Source organism: Rhinolophus ferrumequinum, chromosome 23 (assembly GCF_004115265.2).
Source record: "Rhinolophus ferrumequinum isolate MPI-CBG mRhiFer1 chromosome 23, mRhiFer1_v1.p, whole genome shotgun sequence".
NCBI lineage: Eukaryota > Metazoa > Chordata > Mammalia > Chiroptera > Rhinolophidae > Rhinolophus > Rhinolophus ferrumequinum.
In genome coordinates, this window is record NC_046306.1 from 13,141,793 (window position 1) to 13,160,372 (window position 18,580).

General features: G+C 47.4%; 1 protein-coding gene across 5 annotated transcripts in view; it reads right to left on the reverse strand.

The window, feature by feature from the left end:
• The window catches only part of TTPAL (alpha tocopherol transfer protein like), a 21,334-nt gene extending 5,993 nt beyond the window's left edge, over window positions 1-15,341 (reverse strand). For 4 of the 5 annotated variants that reach the window (XM_033095044.1, XM_033095045.1, XM_033095046.1 and 1 more), the window contains exons 1-4: window positions 15,223-15,341; window positions 10,943-11,402; window positions 8,119-8,312; window positions 6,304-6,414 (exon numbers count right to left, since the gene is read on the reverse strand). In XM_033095044.1, coding sequence (XP_032950935.1) covers window positions 6,304-6,414; window positions 8,119-8,312; window positions 10,943-11,387 — 750 coding nt within the window. In that variant the 5' untranslated portion in view covers window positions 11,388-11,402; window positions 15,223-15,341. Of the gene's footprint in view, window positions 1-4,156; window positions 4,473-6,303; window positions 6,415-8,118; window positions 8,313-10,942; window positions 11,403-15,222 lie in introns of those variants that run through there. The other variant, XM_033095043.1, reaches the window with a different exon arrangement.
• Between the last annotated feature and the right edge of the window lie 3,239 nt (window positions 15,342-18,580).

Below are 18,580 nucleotides of genomic sequence, written 5' to 3' on the forward strand. Positions count from 1 at the left end.
ACACTGCTGCCTCATTGCACGTGATCTTCAGAGGCTGCCAGCCGCCACATATCCAGAATGCTCTGTGCTACCAGTGCCACCCCCCACCCCCAAGCTGGAGGGAGTCTGCCCAGGCCATCCTGGACCATGAATAATAAAGCCTCATAGCCTTGATCCAAACTGTCATTGACAATAAAGGACCCCATACACATTCAACCTTACCAGGATTTTTATTAAGACCCAGTCATGCATACTAAAATTACATGTTCTCACCACTTTGACTTAGAAAATGTATTAGAAAAATAAACTTTGGGTCAAAACAAACACTGAAGTAGATGAATTCACCACCGTGTGTCTCTGTTCTCAAAGCCAAACTGAATTTCAGTTTGAAGGAAGTGAGGAAAAGTGACCAGTGGCTGAAATGGTGCCCCAATCTGGTCAGAAAATTAGCTCACCTCCCACCTCATCCGAGTGGTGCCAGAGGCTCATGGCCCCAGAGGGGTTTCAAGTATTTCACTTGCAACAGGTTCCCACCTGATACGCCAGGAGGCAAGACATCCACAAGAATCCCCAACAGCAGCTGCCCGACTAAACACCCCGCCCAGAGACATCAAAGGACTGGCAAACAGGAAATGCATCACCAGCTTCTCCACCCACACATCTCACTGGGCCTCCCCTCAGAGCCAGTTCTATCTAGTACGGAGGAATATCTGACTGATGGGGCCTGTTCCTTGCATGTCAGGCAAACCACTTCTGAGTCAGGAGAGCAGAAAGGAAATTACTTTCGATTTACAAATTAACAGTTCCCAATACTGAGATATGGGAGAACTGACATCATTCCTGAACAGTCGGTATGTTTCTGTTTGCTATCTCCACACCTCTCATGCCACATGTATGCCAGACTTACATTACTACCTAACATTTTACTTTGTAAATAAAAGAGGTTTCAAAAGAAAACTTTAAAACGAGGTATTAGAATAATGCCACAACAGTATTACAGCTTTTGCCTCCCCAAAGAAAAAGTAATCCCATGACAAATCTGAGAATCAGATGGCATTTAAAGAAACTGCACATCCTCAGGGAGAATTCTGAAAGGCTCAATATCACAGGAATTTGGGGACGATACCTCTTACTGCCTTGACACTTTATGGCAAAAATGTATCTTGTAAGCTGAAGTGTTTGTAAAACAAAGACCAGCAGCCCCTTGTGAAAGCAGGATGAAGTAGGAGGGAGGTAAGGCCACCTTTGCCAAGGGCGGGGGAAAAAAAAGCGCAAGAGGGGAAGCTAGGGTTGCACTTCCAGCTGTTTCAGTAGATTTCCTTCTGTAGATTTCAGCCTCTCCCCATGAAGGTAGGATTCCAGTAAGAGGAACAAATTCTCCAGAATGCAGTGTAAGAGTATGGGGTAAGAGGAGGGAGAAACCCCCCGCCCCCCATTATTACCTAAGCTTACAGATGGAACATTTGAAAGCTTTAGGTGCCAATTCATTCAGACTAAATTTCCTGAATAATAACCCAGATAAGGGGCAGGGAAGCCTCTAAAAAGACAGAGTACAGTCTCCCTGTGGCAGCGAGGACGATTGATGCCGGGGACAGAGGGCTCAGAGCTCACGGTGTGACCCTTTTTAGTATACGATTCGGGGTGTTCAGTGGCTCGTCCAAGGCTGCACAGCAAGGTACAGCTGGGACTCAGGTCTCCTGATTGACTTCTTTTTTCCCTGGCTGACAGTGCACTACCCTGAATTTAGAGCAAAGTTAATTTTCCAGTGCCTGTGAAATGGGCTGGAGCTTTTCCTGAAGGAAAATAGGCCCAGTTCTGCCGTTCACGTGTTTGCTCTGTCAGTAAGGACTGAGTAAGGCTCCCCGTGTGCTCCCCTGGTCATCCCCACGTCCTTCCTGCTGGGGAAGCCATACAAACGTCTGCTGAAGCCACACACAGATCGCCTTGATTTTCATCCACGGAGGTCCTGCTTTCGCAGCTTGGTTCAAACCTCCTGAGGTGCCAAAATGAGTGGATCTCTCTTTGGAGCCAAAACAAAGCACAGCAGCTCAAGGAGGCAGGCGGCGAACCTTGGCTCTGGCTCCTTTCAGAAGCTGAATGAAATAGCTCCTTGGCCCAACTGGAAAAGCCCAAGCGACGTCTTTCCTGGTCTTTCTTTGAGTAACTCCCATGTTAAGTCACATACACAAAAGCAATTGGCCAGCAATGCAATGCAGAGTCTAAACCTTGGAAACGTGGTGGGGCTGGAGATTTCTCTCTGTCTAGCTTTTTGCTGTTGTTTTTAACCTCTCTTTCCTCTTTGGGACCTAAGAAAGCCACTAACCAATTTTCCCCTTCAGCCAGTTGGGTTCTGAACCCTCTACGTTAGCCATCCCACTTGTCCTGTTGAGATCTTTTCAGCAATGCTGGTCACACATCACTGTCATATGGAACTTGAGGTGGCCAGGGGTGTGCATGCTGGCACTTCCAGCTCAGACAGGTCCCCAGAGGATCCAGGGTTAGTGTCTGGTGAAAAGAGCTTTCCCTGGAATTGGCACTCACGAGGTAAATAATTTGCAACGACAACTTCTCCAGACATTTTTAAAAGTGCTATAGAGGTGGACGGCTCACTCATAACAGACTGGCCTTTGAATTTCGGTGGACTGTTCTCTTCCTAACTGAGCCGTCCCCCTCACCTGGTGGCCTAATAAATGCACAGAGAAGGTACACACACGACACACAGTACTTGTCACTTTTTAACACCATAATTTGCCTGGAATGAATATGAAAGGAAATAGGTCAAAAGCCACCAGATGAACCACCTAATCTGATGCTTGGGCTAAGGCTAAATTCTCGACAGGAAGAGTCTAAAGCGCTGAAATGCAGAACTGACATTCAGTCAGGCTGGACAGCCTGAAGTGCGTCTACCCACACGAGAGAGAGAAACTCAAGTGGGCAGAGGGGGCCCAGAAGTGACCCAGCAATAACCTGCCCTCACATTCGTTTCCAGAGGCCAACATTTTAGAATCCCAAGTAATTTAACCATTCCCTGTTGTCAGGTTTACAATACACCACCAGCGTCTCAGGGATGGAAGGAATTCCTACAAGATTCTGGTCACCTGCCATCACAAAGGCCGTCCTTTTCGAGTTTAACCCTCACTACGAAAAGGAAGGTGGTATCACTGAGTCCCAGGAACAGACATACTTGTTTCCTTCAAGTCAGGGCCAGATGGTGACACCCCTGTTGGAAAGGCCCCGTGGTACCACAAAGAACAGGATCCAGCCACTTGTATCTAGAGAGTCCATCTTTCTAGGCAGAAAAAGCGATGTTTAACATTCAGTAACTAAATCAAAGCCCAGAACCTCAGCAGCCAAAAGGGCCCCAGGCGTCATTTCACTCAGCTTCAGTTTCCAGATGCGAAAGCTGCGGCCCACCAAGGCCTCCACAGTTGCACCTCTGAGGCTGGAGCCCAGGTCTCTTGAGTCTTAGGCCAGAATTCTTTTAGCTACACAGGCCCGGGATCCAGTATTTTAGGTCAAGTAAAATCACATACTTCTAGGACCCTGGGTGATTCTGTGGAGAACCAGGGCTAAGGCTTTATGGGTTTGGGAAAACTTAAGTTTCTCTTGCTAGATTCAACCAATGAACCCCAGAGGTGCTCGAAGTCTCTGGATCCCCAATTTGATCAGGAAGTGCTGCTTACGTCCCGATGCATGCCTGGTTCAGAGAAGGGGCTACCCAGTGACGGCAACTGGGGCCTGGACCTCAAACCTGAAGATTCCTGATGAGCAATATAAGTCTTGAGTTAGGGTTCGTGTGAAAAACACAGACTCCCCCAAAGTCTCACGTGTGGCCACCCTGTAGGCTTGGCCAAGCTATTTCATAGGAGTGTGCTGACTGGCCAGCCAGGTTTTCTCCCGGAATGTGGGGTCAAAGTGACTTTGGTCCAGATTTTTCTTGCTTTGAGATGTATAAGAACCAGATACGGCTTCCAGATTCAGGGTTGCAAACTGAGATTCCAAACATTTGTGAATCGGGGGACGTTTTCCATGGAATAATTCAAGTAATCAAGGGTGTCACTCTTGGCTCACCCTCAGAGATTTACTGGCTTTTCCTCCGTGCTGCAGTTGAATTCCAAGGAGCGAGACTGAATCCATGGCACCTCAAGTTCTCCTTGTGCCTGTCCAGAGGAAAATGACAGGATTTCAAGGTGGAGATGCTCCTGGGGGACCCGCTAGTAGCAGGAGTACAGCTGTGATTTCACGGCCCACGTGGGGTCGTCGCACTGCGCGTCTGAGGTCAGCCCCTCGGGTGGCAGGGCCTGGCCCAGGACGCTGTCGCAGGCGGGCACAGGTTGGCAGAACTCTTTCACAAAGTCCTCCTCGGAGGCCAGCAGCACCGCGTTCCAGGCGGTGATGTCCAGCTCGCCGGCCGTGCCCCCGTACTCCTTGGGAAGAATGCTTTTGGGGAGATTTGCGTGGAGAGAGTTTAGGTCAGACCCGTGGAGGAAAAACTAAAGGGGAAGGAAATGCAAACAGACAGGTCCTTAGGTTAATCAATAATTCAGTAACCTCCTGGATGGAAAGTGGTCAAATAAACATCTGTTGGATGAATAGAGAAACGGTTGATGGCAGCTCTACCTTTCCAGTTCCTTGAAAAACTTGAGGATTCTTCATTCTCTTTTCCTTATACTCGGTGCCCTGTTGGCTGGTACTTCAAAATATATCCAGAATCCAGCCACTTCACTGCCACCCTAAAGGTACCATGCCGCCATCATTTCTCACCTGGACTCCCCCAGGAGCCTCCTATCTGGTCTCCCTGCTCACACGCCTGTCCCACAAGTAAGCTCTTTTCCGTGGAAGTCAGGTCATGTCACGCCCCAGGACAGCCCTCCAGTCCCATCACACACAGCCTAAAAGCCGAAGTGTATCCTATGGCCCACAGGTCACCATCTGGCCCCTGTTACTTCTCTGTACCCACCCCTGTTGCTCCTCACCGCCAGGCACACTCCCGCCTCAGGCTCGTGCCGTGGCCGGTCCCCAGATACCTCACCTCTTTCAAGTCTTTGCTCAAGCGCCAACTTCTCAATGACACCACCTCTAACCACCCTATTGAATGCTAAACCCCTTCCCCTCTGCCCGCACTCACTACCCCCTTTGTCTGCTTAATTTTTCTCCACGTCACATTCTAATACTAGATAACATACATAATCCTTTGTGTCTCCCTAGAATGTAAGCTTCCTGGAGGCAGACATTTTGGTCTAGAACATACATACAGGCACAGAGTAGTTGGTCAGTACCTTTGAATGAATGAACATGCAAAGGACCAAAGGAACAAGATTATGGGCCACGAGTAAGGTCATTTCACAGATGTAAATGACCTGGTCCAAAGGCTGCTTTGGTAAAAGCAGGTTCCCAGTAGCATCTCCAGAAACCAACATAGGCTCAAAGCCAGGCATGGAGGCCACTGAGTTAGTGGTCCTCAAACCTAACTGTGCGTCAGAATCACCTAGGAGATTTTAAAAGCACAGAATCTTGGACTCCACTCCTGAGGTGATAAACCCTCAGGGAAAGGGCTGGGGTTCTGGATCTGGATTTCGAGTTCCCTCCCTTGCAATCTTGAGATTCTCTCTCTCTCTCTCTGTGCTTCCTTTTTGGAAAAGAATACAAAAGTCAAGACCCAATCTTGGGAGCGACTACAGTGTTCCTAGGCCTAGAGAAGGAGGAGAAAAAAACCACCCGGCACATTTCAATCGCGGTACTGGGAGAGGTTAAGAGAAGTGGTTCTTCCGTCTTTTAAAGTGTCACCTATCCTTTCTTAAATAAGAAATGAAGATAAAAACTCACGTATCTCACCAATCTTGAATTAGTCCACAAACTTTATCCAGCGAGACAACATATTAAGCAAATGGAAAGGTTTAAATAGCATTTTTAAACCCCAAGACGGCTTTAGTAAGAAATCGCCACAGCTCTCTTTAACTCCCTGCCCAAAGGCTATCATCCGCTTTTCCCCGTCCTCTTACACATCCCACGCACTGTCAGGTCACAATGCCAAGGCCAGAATATTAAAAAGTCCAAATGATTACAGAGCAGGGATTCTCTTAGAATAACAATCCTGGCTCTGCTCTCTCTCTACTGTCAAACAGTATATTCTTATTCATTTCATCTTTCCCTCACAGAAAAGATTGTTCATTTGTTTTACCTGTGATCCTGTACTTTCCAAATTAATAGTCCCAGGGCCAAAAGAATAAACTAAGTTTATCGATGTCACAATAAGCTTACAGATGACACAAATAAGGGAGCCAAGAAAAAAAAAAAGTTAAAGTCAGTAGGATCATCACTTACTCTGTTTGCTATTTTCTCCTTCAGAAATGGTTTGATGATGGCAAAAATGCCTTTGAATATTCGAGGCTCATTCACTACATGGACTGCTTTTATCCGAATGGGGAAACCATCCTGTGTGGGAAAGGAAAGGGATGTTAGAACATGCGGAGTATTTGCAAACGGTCTGGTACCACAGCCGGCCTCCCCCGTTTAAATCTTCTTCATTCAGGCCCCGTCACACGGGTTTGATGCTCACAACCTCCTCAAAGACAGCCCAAGTGGGGGCTGGACGGGAAGACAAGCCTCAGGGAAAGTCTCTCTCGGGGCCCACAGCTGGGTTAGGAGAGAGGCAAACAAGTGGAGAGCTGCTCCTCTGCGGCAAAAAATGGCCTCAGCCTATGTGGATGGATCTAGCAAATATGAGGCCTGATCACTGCTGCCCGGGTGTATTTCTCAGGACATTACTAGGTGTGATGCAAAAAAGGTTAAGAGTAGGTAGGTAAATATGTTCAGAAACAGTAGACTAAATATAGACAAACAAGTTTCCTTAACTGCAGGCCTGTTCAGAGTTGTTTTTTTTAATGAGGGAAACCACCTTTTCAAGGGTAAATTCTTTTTTTAAAATTTTTTTATTGGGGAACAGTGTGTTTTTCCAGGACCCATCAGCTCCAAGTCAAGTCGTTGCTTTCAATCTAGTTATGGAGGGCGAAGCTCACTGGCCCACGTGGGAATTGAACCGGCGACCTTGGTGTTATGAGCACCGTGCTCTAACCAACTGAGCTAACCAGCCACCCGTTCAGAGCTTTCAATACGTAAATGTTTACAGTGGAATTCACAAGGAAGGGACATACTACACCCCATTTCCTAAACTTATTTAACCCAGGAACTTTGTCCCCAGATCATCTTATAGGACTGGAAAAACACGGGCTCAAAACTCACGATACCGACCCTTGCATCGACATGGCCTTTAGCAGGAGGCATTGAAAGAAGAGTGGAAGCTAAGGGAAGCCACAGTACTGCCTCAAAGCCAGAATTCAAATTTCTGATAATGACCTAGTGTGACACTGATGTTTGTTTAAATAATCAGCCCAGTGCATAGTAGGGGCTCACACGCATTGTGGAATTCGACAAGGAGAACGGCCCTATCTCTGGTGCCCCCCAGTTTGTAAGAGACAGCACCCCGTGGGCTGGGTCAGAAGGAACTAGGAGTCAAGCCTTTGAGAGATTTGGGCCAAGCTACATCCTTTAAGTCTCGTTTTCTCATCTATTAAAACGGCAACATAGTTCTTGCCTTGACTATCTCAGAGGATTCCTTGAAGGCCTGAATGGGTTATAATGACTGTAGAAGCAAACCATTGCACAGTGTGAAGATATAGGGGCAATCTCATGGTTCCTAGCAACTTGCGTTCTGAAACACAGCACATAAGGTGTGAAAGCATCCGACCCAAACAGTCCAGCAGTGCCCCTTCCCCAGGCCCTACAGAGGGCAGGACAGGCTCTGTCAGCTTGGACAGAAGCACAATTGCTCGGTTTCATTTCTTAGGAGAATTTCTCCTCTGCCTTCTGGACCAACCGCCCTCCCCAAAAAAGAGATAGAAAACACTGCTCTGGTGTTTGGACTCTTGCCCTGAAGCTGATCTTGCCCAGAATGAAGGTACCTCAGAAACTACTGGAGACCCTGCTGGAAATGAGTGGTGAACAGAACTTGTACACTTCTTCCCATAATGCTTTTGTATTTTTCTGGTTGTAGGAGTGGGAAGTGGGGTGTGTGTAGCACATGGGTAAACGGACAGGGTCCCAGGGAAAGCACAGGCACGTGACACACAGGGGCCATACCTGAAGGATGCCAATCACCTTTTTGGCTATAAAAGGGCCAAAGTGAGATGCTTTTGATAAGCTCACTCCTTTGTAGTCTGCAAGAATTACAATTCCGTTCACTTGGGTTTCTTCAGACTGAATGAGTTTTTCTAACGTCAAGTATATGGCTCGGATGTTTTCGGTAATTGGGTAGTTGCTCGGTATCCATCTGTCTAAGGTCGTAAGAGATGGACAGTATGTTACAGAAACAAATACAAACAATCAGACAGGCTAAGATTTATCTCCGTGCTAAAACTGTTGTTTAAAAACAGAAAAGCAAGATATTCTACTGGCATGACCCCGTGGAGGTTAGTAACTGGGATACCTGCAGCAGCAGCTGATGCTTATGAACTCCAAACACAGCAGCACATTCTGATATGGAAACGCAACTGAGTGTTGAAGCTAAAAGACTGAGCTCCGAAGTCAGACACACCTCGGGGTTTGAATCTTACGAGCTGTGTGACGTGGGGCAACTTACTTCCTCACTCTGAGCCTATATGGCCTCCTAAGTAGAATGGGATAATAGTACTTACCTTAATGGACATCTGTGCCCTCTGCCATCAGATGTGTCCCCTTATCTTCATAACACCACCCTAATTTTCCGTGGGAAACAACCTCTTCCCATGCTGGCCATGCAGTTTGGGTAAAATTGACTTGAGTCCAGGTGCCAGAGGTGGGCTTGGCCAATCTGGGTCTTCACAGCCACCTGGCCACAGTGTGTGATCCAAGCCAGGTCAAGCAGAGCTAAAGGGACTCAATTCGGGGGCCCTGGTGCTTTGGAAAGAGAAGATCTCTCTTCTCTCTTGCAGTGGGGAGGCTGGAAGCCTGAGACTCAGGGACCCCATGAGGCAAGAATTGGTCTGAGAAGGAAGCGCATGCTGAGGCTAGCTGAGATGGAGAAGGCTTTCCAATGCCGTAGTTGGCGCAAATCCCCTTTTCCAGGCTGGACGCTCCTTTACTACTCCCCTTATATTTAAGGAGTCTTTCCTTTGTTTGGGAAAAAGATGAGTGACAACTCTTGACTACTTACCACTATTCTCAAGAAAATCCCACCAAGACCTGTGTATCCCTTTGATTGCCACCAATGGGAGATGTAATATATGCAAAATTCCTATGAAAAACCTCTTTGTCCGAAAATTGTGTCAGTTTGCTGTTGAATGTTGCTGCCAGTTAAACCTGCTTCTACATAACTGGCTATGATCCTTTTCAATCATATATGTCTCAACAGAGCTTATAAAAAGGCAAAGCCAGTCCCCAGTTAAGGACGAAACCTTCTGTGTATGCCTCCACCTAAAAGGCTGAGTCAGCGGGAAGGGGCCTAGATCTGCTCCAGACATATGGGGGGGCGGGAATTCACCTCACGAGCAAAGGGTTGAAGCCATGCAAGCAAAGAGGTGAAACCAGTGTGGGAATATCTGACTGTTTCGTAAGATTCTTATGAGTTGAGCACAAAGGAGCAGCAGAAAACCCAGTGACCGGTTTCTAGGTCTCCTGATACTTTGAAATCTCCACTGCATTGCTTATTTAAAAATAGACACCCCTCCTTTTGGAAAGGGCCTAAAATAGCAGGTAAAGCAGTTAGTTAACACTGTGCCTGGTATGTAGTAAAGGCTCAAGAGAGTGGTTTAGTCTCCAAAGAGGCTTTCGTCAGTGACTAAAGGAACTGGTGATGTGGGCCTTAAAGGCAGAGGGAGGGGCAGGGGGGTTCCCGCGCCCCTTCAGACGTCCCTTCAAGAGGCCTTTGTATGCATGAGCAAAGAGGGCTGCCAGCAAGTTCTCCTTTTCTGGCTTGTTGGGAGGAACACTACAATCTTACTTTCAAATTTCGTCTCCGCTCTGGTCTGATGGAAAATGTTGCGGCTGGGGCTGGGTGGAGAGCTCTCCTGAATTTCCAATGCATTTGGTGTCACAGAAGAGAACAGGGTAAAGAATCAGGAGGCCAGAGTTCTAGCATCCCCCACTCATTGTGTCAGCTAAAAAAAGGTCCCCACACGTTTCTAAATGCTATTTGGGGGTGGGAAGTGGCCCCCAATTGAACACTGCTGTGCCAAAGAAATGTAAAGTGTCCTCCTGATCACTATCGTGAAGTGCTAAGATCAGAAAGTGAATCTAAAGTGCATCTTTTCAATGGCTTAACAAAGTAGAGGAAAGGAGGGAAAGGTTGGAGGAGGCACGTGGTAGGCTGGCACCTTTCCAGCAGTTGCCCAGCCCACACTGATAACTGCACCTCACCTTCTCACAAGGGAAGGATGGGGTTGGGGGTCCTGGCAGCCCTGTTTGTACCCTATGACCAGAGCAGCTGTCTCAGCCCTAGAAATCTGGAGTTTGTATAGAAGGAACTTAGTTGGGTGGCCAAGTAAACCTGGGAGTTGAGGGGTGCCAGAGGCAACCATGTGCACAGAGGCAGCAATAGCCAGTTTAAAAGAGAGACGTGAAGAAGATACGCAAAGGGCAGCAGGGACGTGCTGGGCCCAGAGAGACGCACAGACTGACAGACAGGCAGCGGCAGAGACAGGGAGAATGGTGGGCTTAGTTCCGGAAGGGGGAACGAACTGGGCTCTGGTTCTGGGTTCCAGGGCCTAGGGAGAGCTGCCGCACCTGCAGCTCCCTCGTTCTGTGAAGTGCTCCTGTCTCCTTAGACTAGATCCTCCCTTTTTTAAAAAAAGCTGGGTTGAGTAGGTTTTTGCAACCAAAAGAGCTTTGACTAAAACAGGGAGGGGACAAAAGGGAATAAGAAGAGGACAGTGGGCAGACACATCCCAAACAGACTGCACACGCGTGCCTCGCAAGTCCAGTGCAATACCTGGGCGGATGCACAGGACATGGCAGCCCCGGGGGTCGGTGTGGGGCAGCACAGTGAGGAATCCGGAAGCGAGGACATCTTTTAAGGCCGACGGCCTCAGGTTACTGAAGACTTCGGGCCAGCTTCGCCTGCAGCTGTGGTAGTTGATCAGGAGCTGCAGGGCGCGGTCGTAATCAAACTTGCGGGCTCGGAGGAAGCGCAGCAGGAAGGCGTCATCCAGACTGGTGCTCAGGTGGGGGCACTCCTTCCTCACCATGTCACGGAGGGCCTGGACATCTCGAAGTCTCCATTCCGGCTTCTCCTGCAGCTCTTCCCTGGCCTTGGTGACCAGTTCTTCTGTCAGTGAGCACACGTAGCCAGGAGGTTCGGGTGCTGGCAGCAGCTCATTTTCGGAAAGTGAGGCCGCAGAAGGGCTGGTTCTCAGAGAGTCACTTTCTTCTGACATTAGCTCCCAGGATTCCTGTCAAAACCAGAGCTCCAAGTGAAGTTAATGAAGTCCAAGGCTCATTTCAAACCCCAGGGCAGCTGATATAGGGGGACAGGAACATTTTGGTCAAGCCAAGTAACCTCAGAGCAGTGGTTCTCCACTGGGGGAGTGAACAGGATCTGAACCACGTGCCCACGTCCAGCCCAGACTGAAGAGAGTTAGAATCTCCACGGAGGCACCCGGGCACCTCCAGCAGCAGACACACACGCCTCATCAAACACATGGCCTTGCTCACAGAAGTGTATGAATGGGTGCTCGACCTTACTTGTAATTAAAGAAATGTGAATGAGAACAACTCTGAAATTCAGACTGGCACAAATACAAAACGGGTACTCGAATACGCTGCTGTTGGGAGAATAAATTGACATAGCCTTTTTAGAGGGCGGTTTGTCAATATCAAATTTTAAAACCACATACCCTTTGGCTCAGCATTCCATTTCTAGTACATTTATTTATATGTGTGTACAAAATATGTACACGAGGGTGGCCATTACAAGTATTGGTTATAATGGCAAAAGGTAGGAAACACTTTAATTACATACCAGTTGGAGACTGGTTAAATAGTATGACATATTTAAATAGTATGACTATAAATGGGATACTATTCTGTCATGAAAAGAAATTAGGCAGATCTTATAAATAAATATGCTAAGGAAAAAGAAAGCAGGTTGCAGAACAGTGTACAATAAAATAATTATGTCGATATTTTAAAAATAGATACATAGATATACTTGTGAGTACACCTAAAATTTCTGGAAGGAGATACAAGAAACCGTTGTCAATTGTTCCCAGGTAACAGAACTAGAGAACCAGATATTTCTGGTAGAAGAGACTATGTACTGTACTGATTTTTTTTTTTTTTTAACCATACACATGTGACATCATGGAGACCATGAAACTGAGTTCATCAGATTTCCTGCTGGGGTGGAGCATAATTGACAGATGGCCCCAGCTGCTGTCCCTTAGGATGCCACACTTTCCACAGGTTGTCCCCAGACATGGGATTCCTCTACAGGCAACTCTGCCTCGAGGACTCCCTATCAGCCTTGCCAAACCTTTCGTGGAAATGCACCGCAGTCCAAGACTTTCTGCCCAAACCTCCTTCCCTGGGGCTGGGCTGCTGTGGCTGCCTGAGGGCTCTCCCTGACTTGTCCCCTCCCTTTATGTTTCATGGGCGTTCCACGTCTAATCTCATCCTAGTGTCTGCTTAGAAGACCTGAACCAACAACACACTTCTTGAGTGCAAAACAAAAACCAAACTGCTGCCTTAGATATTCCAGGAATAAGGGTAGCAGCAGGACTGCCCAGTTTCAAAGCCCAAGCTCTTGTCCATGGGCTGCCACTGATCCCCCACTCCAAGCTCAACAAGGAACGTGGGGACCACCTCAGGGGTCTCTGCACATAGCTAGCCTCCCCGCAGCCCACAGCAGCCAGAGTGACCAGGTCACTCCCTCTAAACCTTAGGTCTGCCTACTCCATTCTTTGCATCCTAACCTCCAGCCTCACCCAGCTTCTTCCACTTCTTCCCAAGGGTGTGTTTTCTTGCCCTGTGCACATCCTGATTCCTCCAACTCGCGTGCTCTTCCTCCAGGTCGTCACCTAACTGATTCACCCTTAAGTTCCAATTAGATGCCATTTCATTCATTCAACAAATACTGAGCACTTACAATGTACCAGGCCCTCTTCTAGGCACTGGGGATACAGCAGTGAATCAATAAAAATAATCCTGCCTTTATTGGGCTTACATACTAGTGTGTGTGGGGGAATATCAGCAAAATAAACTATAGTCTACTAGAAGATGGTAAGTACTCTGGACAGAAATAAAGCAGGTAACGGGGTTCAATGTATCTGGGGGTAGGAGTTACAATTGTGAATAGGGTGGTCAGAGAAGGCCTCACCTAAGTGACATTTGAGCAAAGACAAAGGAAACAAAGGAACAAGCCATGCAGATATCTGGGGGAAGAGCAAGTGCAAAGTCTGCGGCAGGTACATGCACGGCTTTTTTGAGAAACAGAGAGGAGACCCGTGTGGCTTGGGCCAAATGAGCAAGGTGAAAAGCATTAGCGGACGGATTCAGAGAGGTAATGGGGGTCTCATTGGTACAGAGCTTTGTAGGCCAGTCAGCACTTTGACTTTTACTCTCAAGTTTGGTGGGAGCCATGGAGGGTTTTGGGTAGAGTGACACGATAGGACTTATACTTTAAAAGGATTACTCGGCTGTCTTGCGAATGGACTGTAAGGGGAAGAAGACAGGAGTGAAGAGGTTATTGGTTAGAGGTTATTGCAATAATTCAGACGAGAGATGATGGTGCTTAAAGCAGGTTAGGAGCCTTTGTCACAGAAGCTCTGACATGGCAAGCACTTCTCCTACTCCACTGTAATTGTCGGTAGGGCAACATTCACCCGTGTTTTGTTCATCACCTTAAACCCAGCACCTAACAGGGTGTCAGACATCGTCTGCACTCCATAAATATTTGTGGAATGAATTTAATCTGCTTGGCAGAGGTATGCCGAGGAAAGAATGGAGCAACCACCATCATTTATAGGACCCACCCTGGGCTCTGTTTCCATGGAAGTCACCAACAGACACCTGTAATCCCAACCCGGTGCTTACCCAGGACACAGACTGTAGTGTCCAAGTCTGTGTCCTGGCCTCAAGGTCCCTCTCCAGCCTATCTGCCACCTTTCCCCCTCTCAATGCACATTAAATGCCAGTGAAAACAAACTAATTACCCATCATTCTCAGCACACCTCATGCATTTTTGATACCTCTGCCTGGAATTTCCTCTCCTTGTTTTTTCCCAAGCAGACAACTCATCACCTTCCAAGCCCAGCTTCATGGAGCCTTCCCTGACTCCCCCAGGGTGAGTCCCTCGTTTTCCACAGCACCGGGTTCCCAGGTCTCTTTCAGAAATGGCGGTCCAGTGTCAAGGGTGTTCACATGAATCTCCTCAGTCAGTCTCACCATCTAGTCATTATCTAATAATTACTGATCACCTACAGGCACTGGGCACACAGCGGCGAACAATAGAACTCTTTCCCTTATGATGTGTAACTAATAGGAGAATAATATATACTTGAGCATTTTACCACGTATCAAGCACCACGATAAGCCCTTTACATCCGTCCCTCATTTAATCTTCACAGTATCTGGTGACAGCACTATGACTCTTCCCATTTATAAAGGAGGAAATCGCCCACTAGACTGTAAATTCCACGAGGGTAGGCAATTGGCCCGACACACTCATTGCTACCCTAGCGCCTGACACATGACGGTGCTCAGTGAGCTCAGTAAATATCAGCGGGTGGTGTGAGGTTAAGTGATGTGCCCGAGGGTACCCCCTAGGGAGGCAGAGAAGGATGTGTCCAGCCCCACACTGGGCTCTCGACTCCACCTGAGCTTCCTGTTTAATCTCCAAGGTCTTGGCAGCGTCAAGCAGAGCAGGGCTCAGTCTGTCCGGTGAATGAACTGATTGGGGGGGCACATGGAGAGATGCAAACACCCCTTGTCAGGGTGGAGCCGGAAATCTTCCTCACCTGGAGCCCATCCTTCTGTGTCCTGCCCACGCCACCCAAACCAGGGGCCAGAATGCCATCACTCTTGTAGCCCCAGAGACCCCACGTCCCGTCGACAGCCTTCCGAGGCCCCCCACTTCCGGTTGTCACCCCGTCCCTAGGTATCCCCATTTCCTGGGGTCTCTCTCCTAGGGTCCCCCACTTCCGGTTATCCCTCCCTCTCAGGGGTCCCTTTTCCCGGCCCCCAGCGCACAGGGACCGGCTCGCGGGCACTCACCGGCCCGGCAACGGGGCGGAGCGCGGGTCAATCGGCGGCGGGAGCCTCGGCCGGCAGCGCGCACAGAACCGACCCGCACTCCCTGCCGGGCCGGCCGGCCCCTCGCGCCGGAAGTGACGATCGCAGGGCTGCGAGGGCGGGGCGCCGCCCTCAGGGCGATGGGCGACATCACCCCGCGGTGCCGGCGATTTGTCCCCACCTGGCGGCCGGGACCCCGCGCTGTGGGACTCGAGCGTGGGGAGAAGCTGGCTGGGAGGAACGGGGAGCACCAGCAGGTTTAGGTGGTACAGCTGGGGAAACCGAGGAACAGAGAAGGATGGAAAGAAGCTGCCGTTTTCTCGAGAACATACTACCACGTACGTGGTGTTTTACATCCATTGTCTCATTAAATCCTCGTGTTTAGGGAAACTGTTTCATGAAAGAGAAACTGGCAGTCAATGAAGTAAAGGGCTTCAAACCTCGATTTTGGGATTAGCCTTGCAGGATTCTTCCCGGCTGTGGGGTTCATGAAGTCCCCTTCAGAAAACGGTAGCTTGGAAAAGGCTTTAGTGGACCCCTCCCCAAGTCCATTTCAATCCCTAGCTCCGTCAACATGTATTTTGTGCAATTACGGCTTTGAGACAAATCTAGGTCCCTCTTTCAGGCAGAGTAAAGACATTACGCCATTTCTAGAGAGAAATTCTGTGGTCCAGGAGGACTCAGAGCCCAAAGGAGTATCCAAGAGATGACCTTAATCTCTTACTTTCCCTACCCCAGGGTCAAGAGATCCCAGGGAGATGAGAGCTGATCCAAGGGGGCCAAGAACCTGGCTGTTCTTGACTGGGGTGGGGGATGCGGTGGGGGTTGCAAATCAGTAATGACAGAATCTTTCAATTTTATCATCTCCAGTGTCCTTGAAAACCAAAGAGTCTAAATGTGGAAGAAAGAGCTACAGATGTAATATAGCTTGAAATATTAAGTTAATTAAACGCCCCGTAATGTTGTATTTGCTTTGGAAATAGTAGCATGAATTCAAGAGATGACGTGTTTTTAAAATGAAATATATATATATATATATATATATATATATATATATATATATATAGTTCTATCCACTAGAAAGACCTACAATTACTAATGTAGTAGCCATGAACATACTTAGCATTCAGATTCTAGTCTTGAAATGTCATTTTTCTATTTAAAAAAAATAAAGGGATGTCTCTGAGGAATTTCTGATTACAGATCAGTAGCAGGAAAATATACAAGATGAGCCTGGAATATCTTGTCATACTAGACAACAAGGAAGCTATCAAAGGCACTAGGGTCACGTCAAAAGAACTAGAAACCAATCTGAAGATGAGACCATTTCGCTGCAGCAAAGGTAATTGCAGTTGATTGAAACTCATCAAATATGTTTCAATCCCTGAGTTGATAAAAACAGCAAAGAAAAGTTCATAAATCCAACAAAAAACACTAATTGATTATCTTCTGAGGATGGCATGGAAACAAATTATATTCTTGAAAACCAGGTAAATAAAAGGAAAGAATCAAGTATTTATTCCACCATTCATACATGAACTGTACCAGTGGGTAACCAAACAACAGATTAAGAAAAGCAATTTCTCATAAATTATTACAGCTAATATATGAAAACAAAATAATACAATATTGCCATTTTGCAACCTGCAATAAATTCATGTCTCTAGCCAAAAAAGAAGAGCAAAACTCCAGCCACATGCATGTTTCTCGATAAAAGAACTCAGAGCCACATATTATCGTGACAAAGGGATGGAACCTGGGTCTGATCTAGCTGTTAATTTGCAGGAAAAGCAGAGGTCAAAGGGCCATGTTGAACTGTACAATGAGAATGCAGTTGACCATGTACAGACTCTGTGAAACTCTACAAGTCAAGCAGCCTGAGTTCTTCAACAGATAAACTTCAAGGAGAACAAAGAGATAGAGGGAAGAACCTATGCATTCAAAGAAGCTGAAAAGACATATTAAGTTTTTTTAAAATGGGCAAAACTAAACTGAAATGTGTAGGAGTGCACACTCGGATGATTAAACCATACAGACATCCAAGGAAATAATTGCTATAAAAGTCAGGTTAGAAGTTACTTTTGGGGGAAGAGCTGTCATTTGGATGGGGTTCATGGAGGGGTTCCTGGGAAGCTGGCAAAGTTCTATTTCTTGACCTGGGTGGTGGTTACAGTGTGTTTGCCTTGAAATAACTCACTAAGCTACAAATTTAATTTGTATGATTTTCTTCATCTGTGGTTTGTCTTACCATATAAAGATTTTTAAAAATGAAAAAAGAATTACTTCTGTGTGTGTGTGTAAATATACATATCTGGCTTATGGGAGCACCAGGGACATGGTAGGGGCTCACTAGATATGAGTTCTCTTTCCTGTGAATCCTGTCAAAACCCTTACCTGTGGGATTTCAGTGCCATTAGTAACATTACGAACTTGTGTGACTAATTAAAAAATAGTTGATGCTTATTAAGTGATTATTATGTGCCTGGCACTGTTCCTAGGGCATCTAATCTAACTGAATCTTCTCGTCATCATCATCATCATTATTCCCATTTTATAGAAAAGAAAACTGAGGCTCAAAGAGCTTATCTGTGGCCACACAGAAAGTGGTAGAGCAGCCAGGTGTTGAACCCAGCGAGTCTAGCTCCTCAGTCCTTATTCTTACCCACTGTATATATACCTTACTGTTTTTTAATTTGGTGTTCAGTACCCCTGTTTGCACAACTACTAACTCCCTGTTATGGAGTGCCTGCCAGTGTGTGTGCCACCCCTTGACACTCATTACCTGAGTCTCACACAACACTGGAAGGTGGAGGTACTTGTTAGTCTGCATTTAACAGACGGAAAACCTGGAACTCAGGTGAAGAACTTGCCCAAAGTTATAAAGTAAGTAAAAGTCAGTGTCGGGGGGTTGAGTTGTGGATGGGGAGGGTTCGTACTCTTTGGCCCCCGGGATTCTAAAGAACAAAATGTTCCATACTCTTAAACAGATGCTCACCTGACGGATCTGACCCAGTCTGAGGTCATGGGTTGCCCAACCAGTGGTCCGGAGCCTGGCTTGGCTTGAGAAGTGTCCAGACTAGGGCTGGGAGAAGTCAAGGGCTTGGCAAGCGCCAGATATGCCTGACCCCAATTGGAGGGTCGTGCGAAGCCTGTGATCTGTGGGCCTGGTGTCCCTCAAGTAGCCAGAGACCTTGGTGTGCCAGGCTTTTACTCACAAGCCTTGGAATCAGGACCTAGAATAGAGCCGTTCACCTCTCTAAGCGTGAGATAAGACGTGCCCGGGGCTGGCTGCATGTATTTCCCAGAAGAGGTGGGAGCCCAGCTGTGTTTTCTCGGGTCA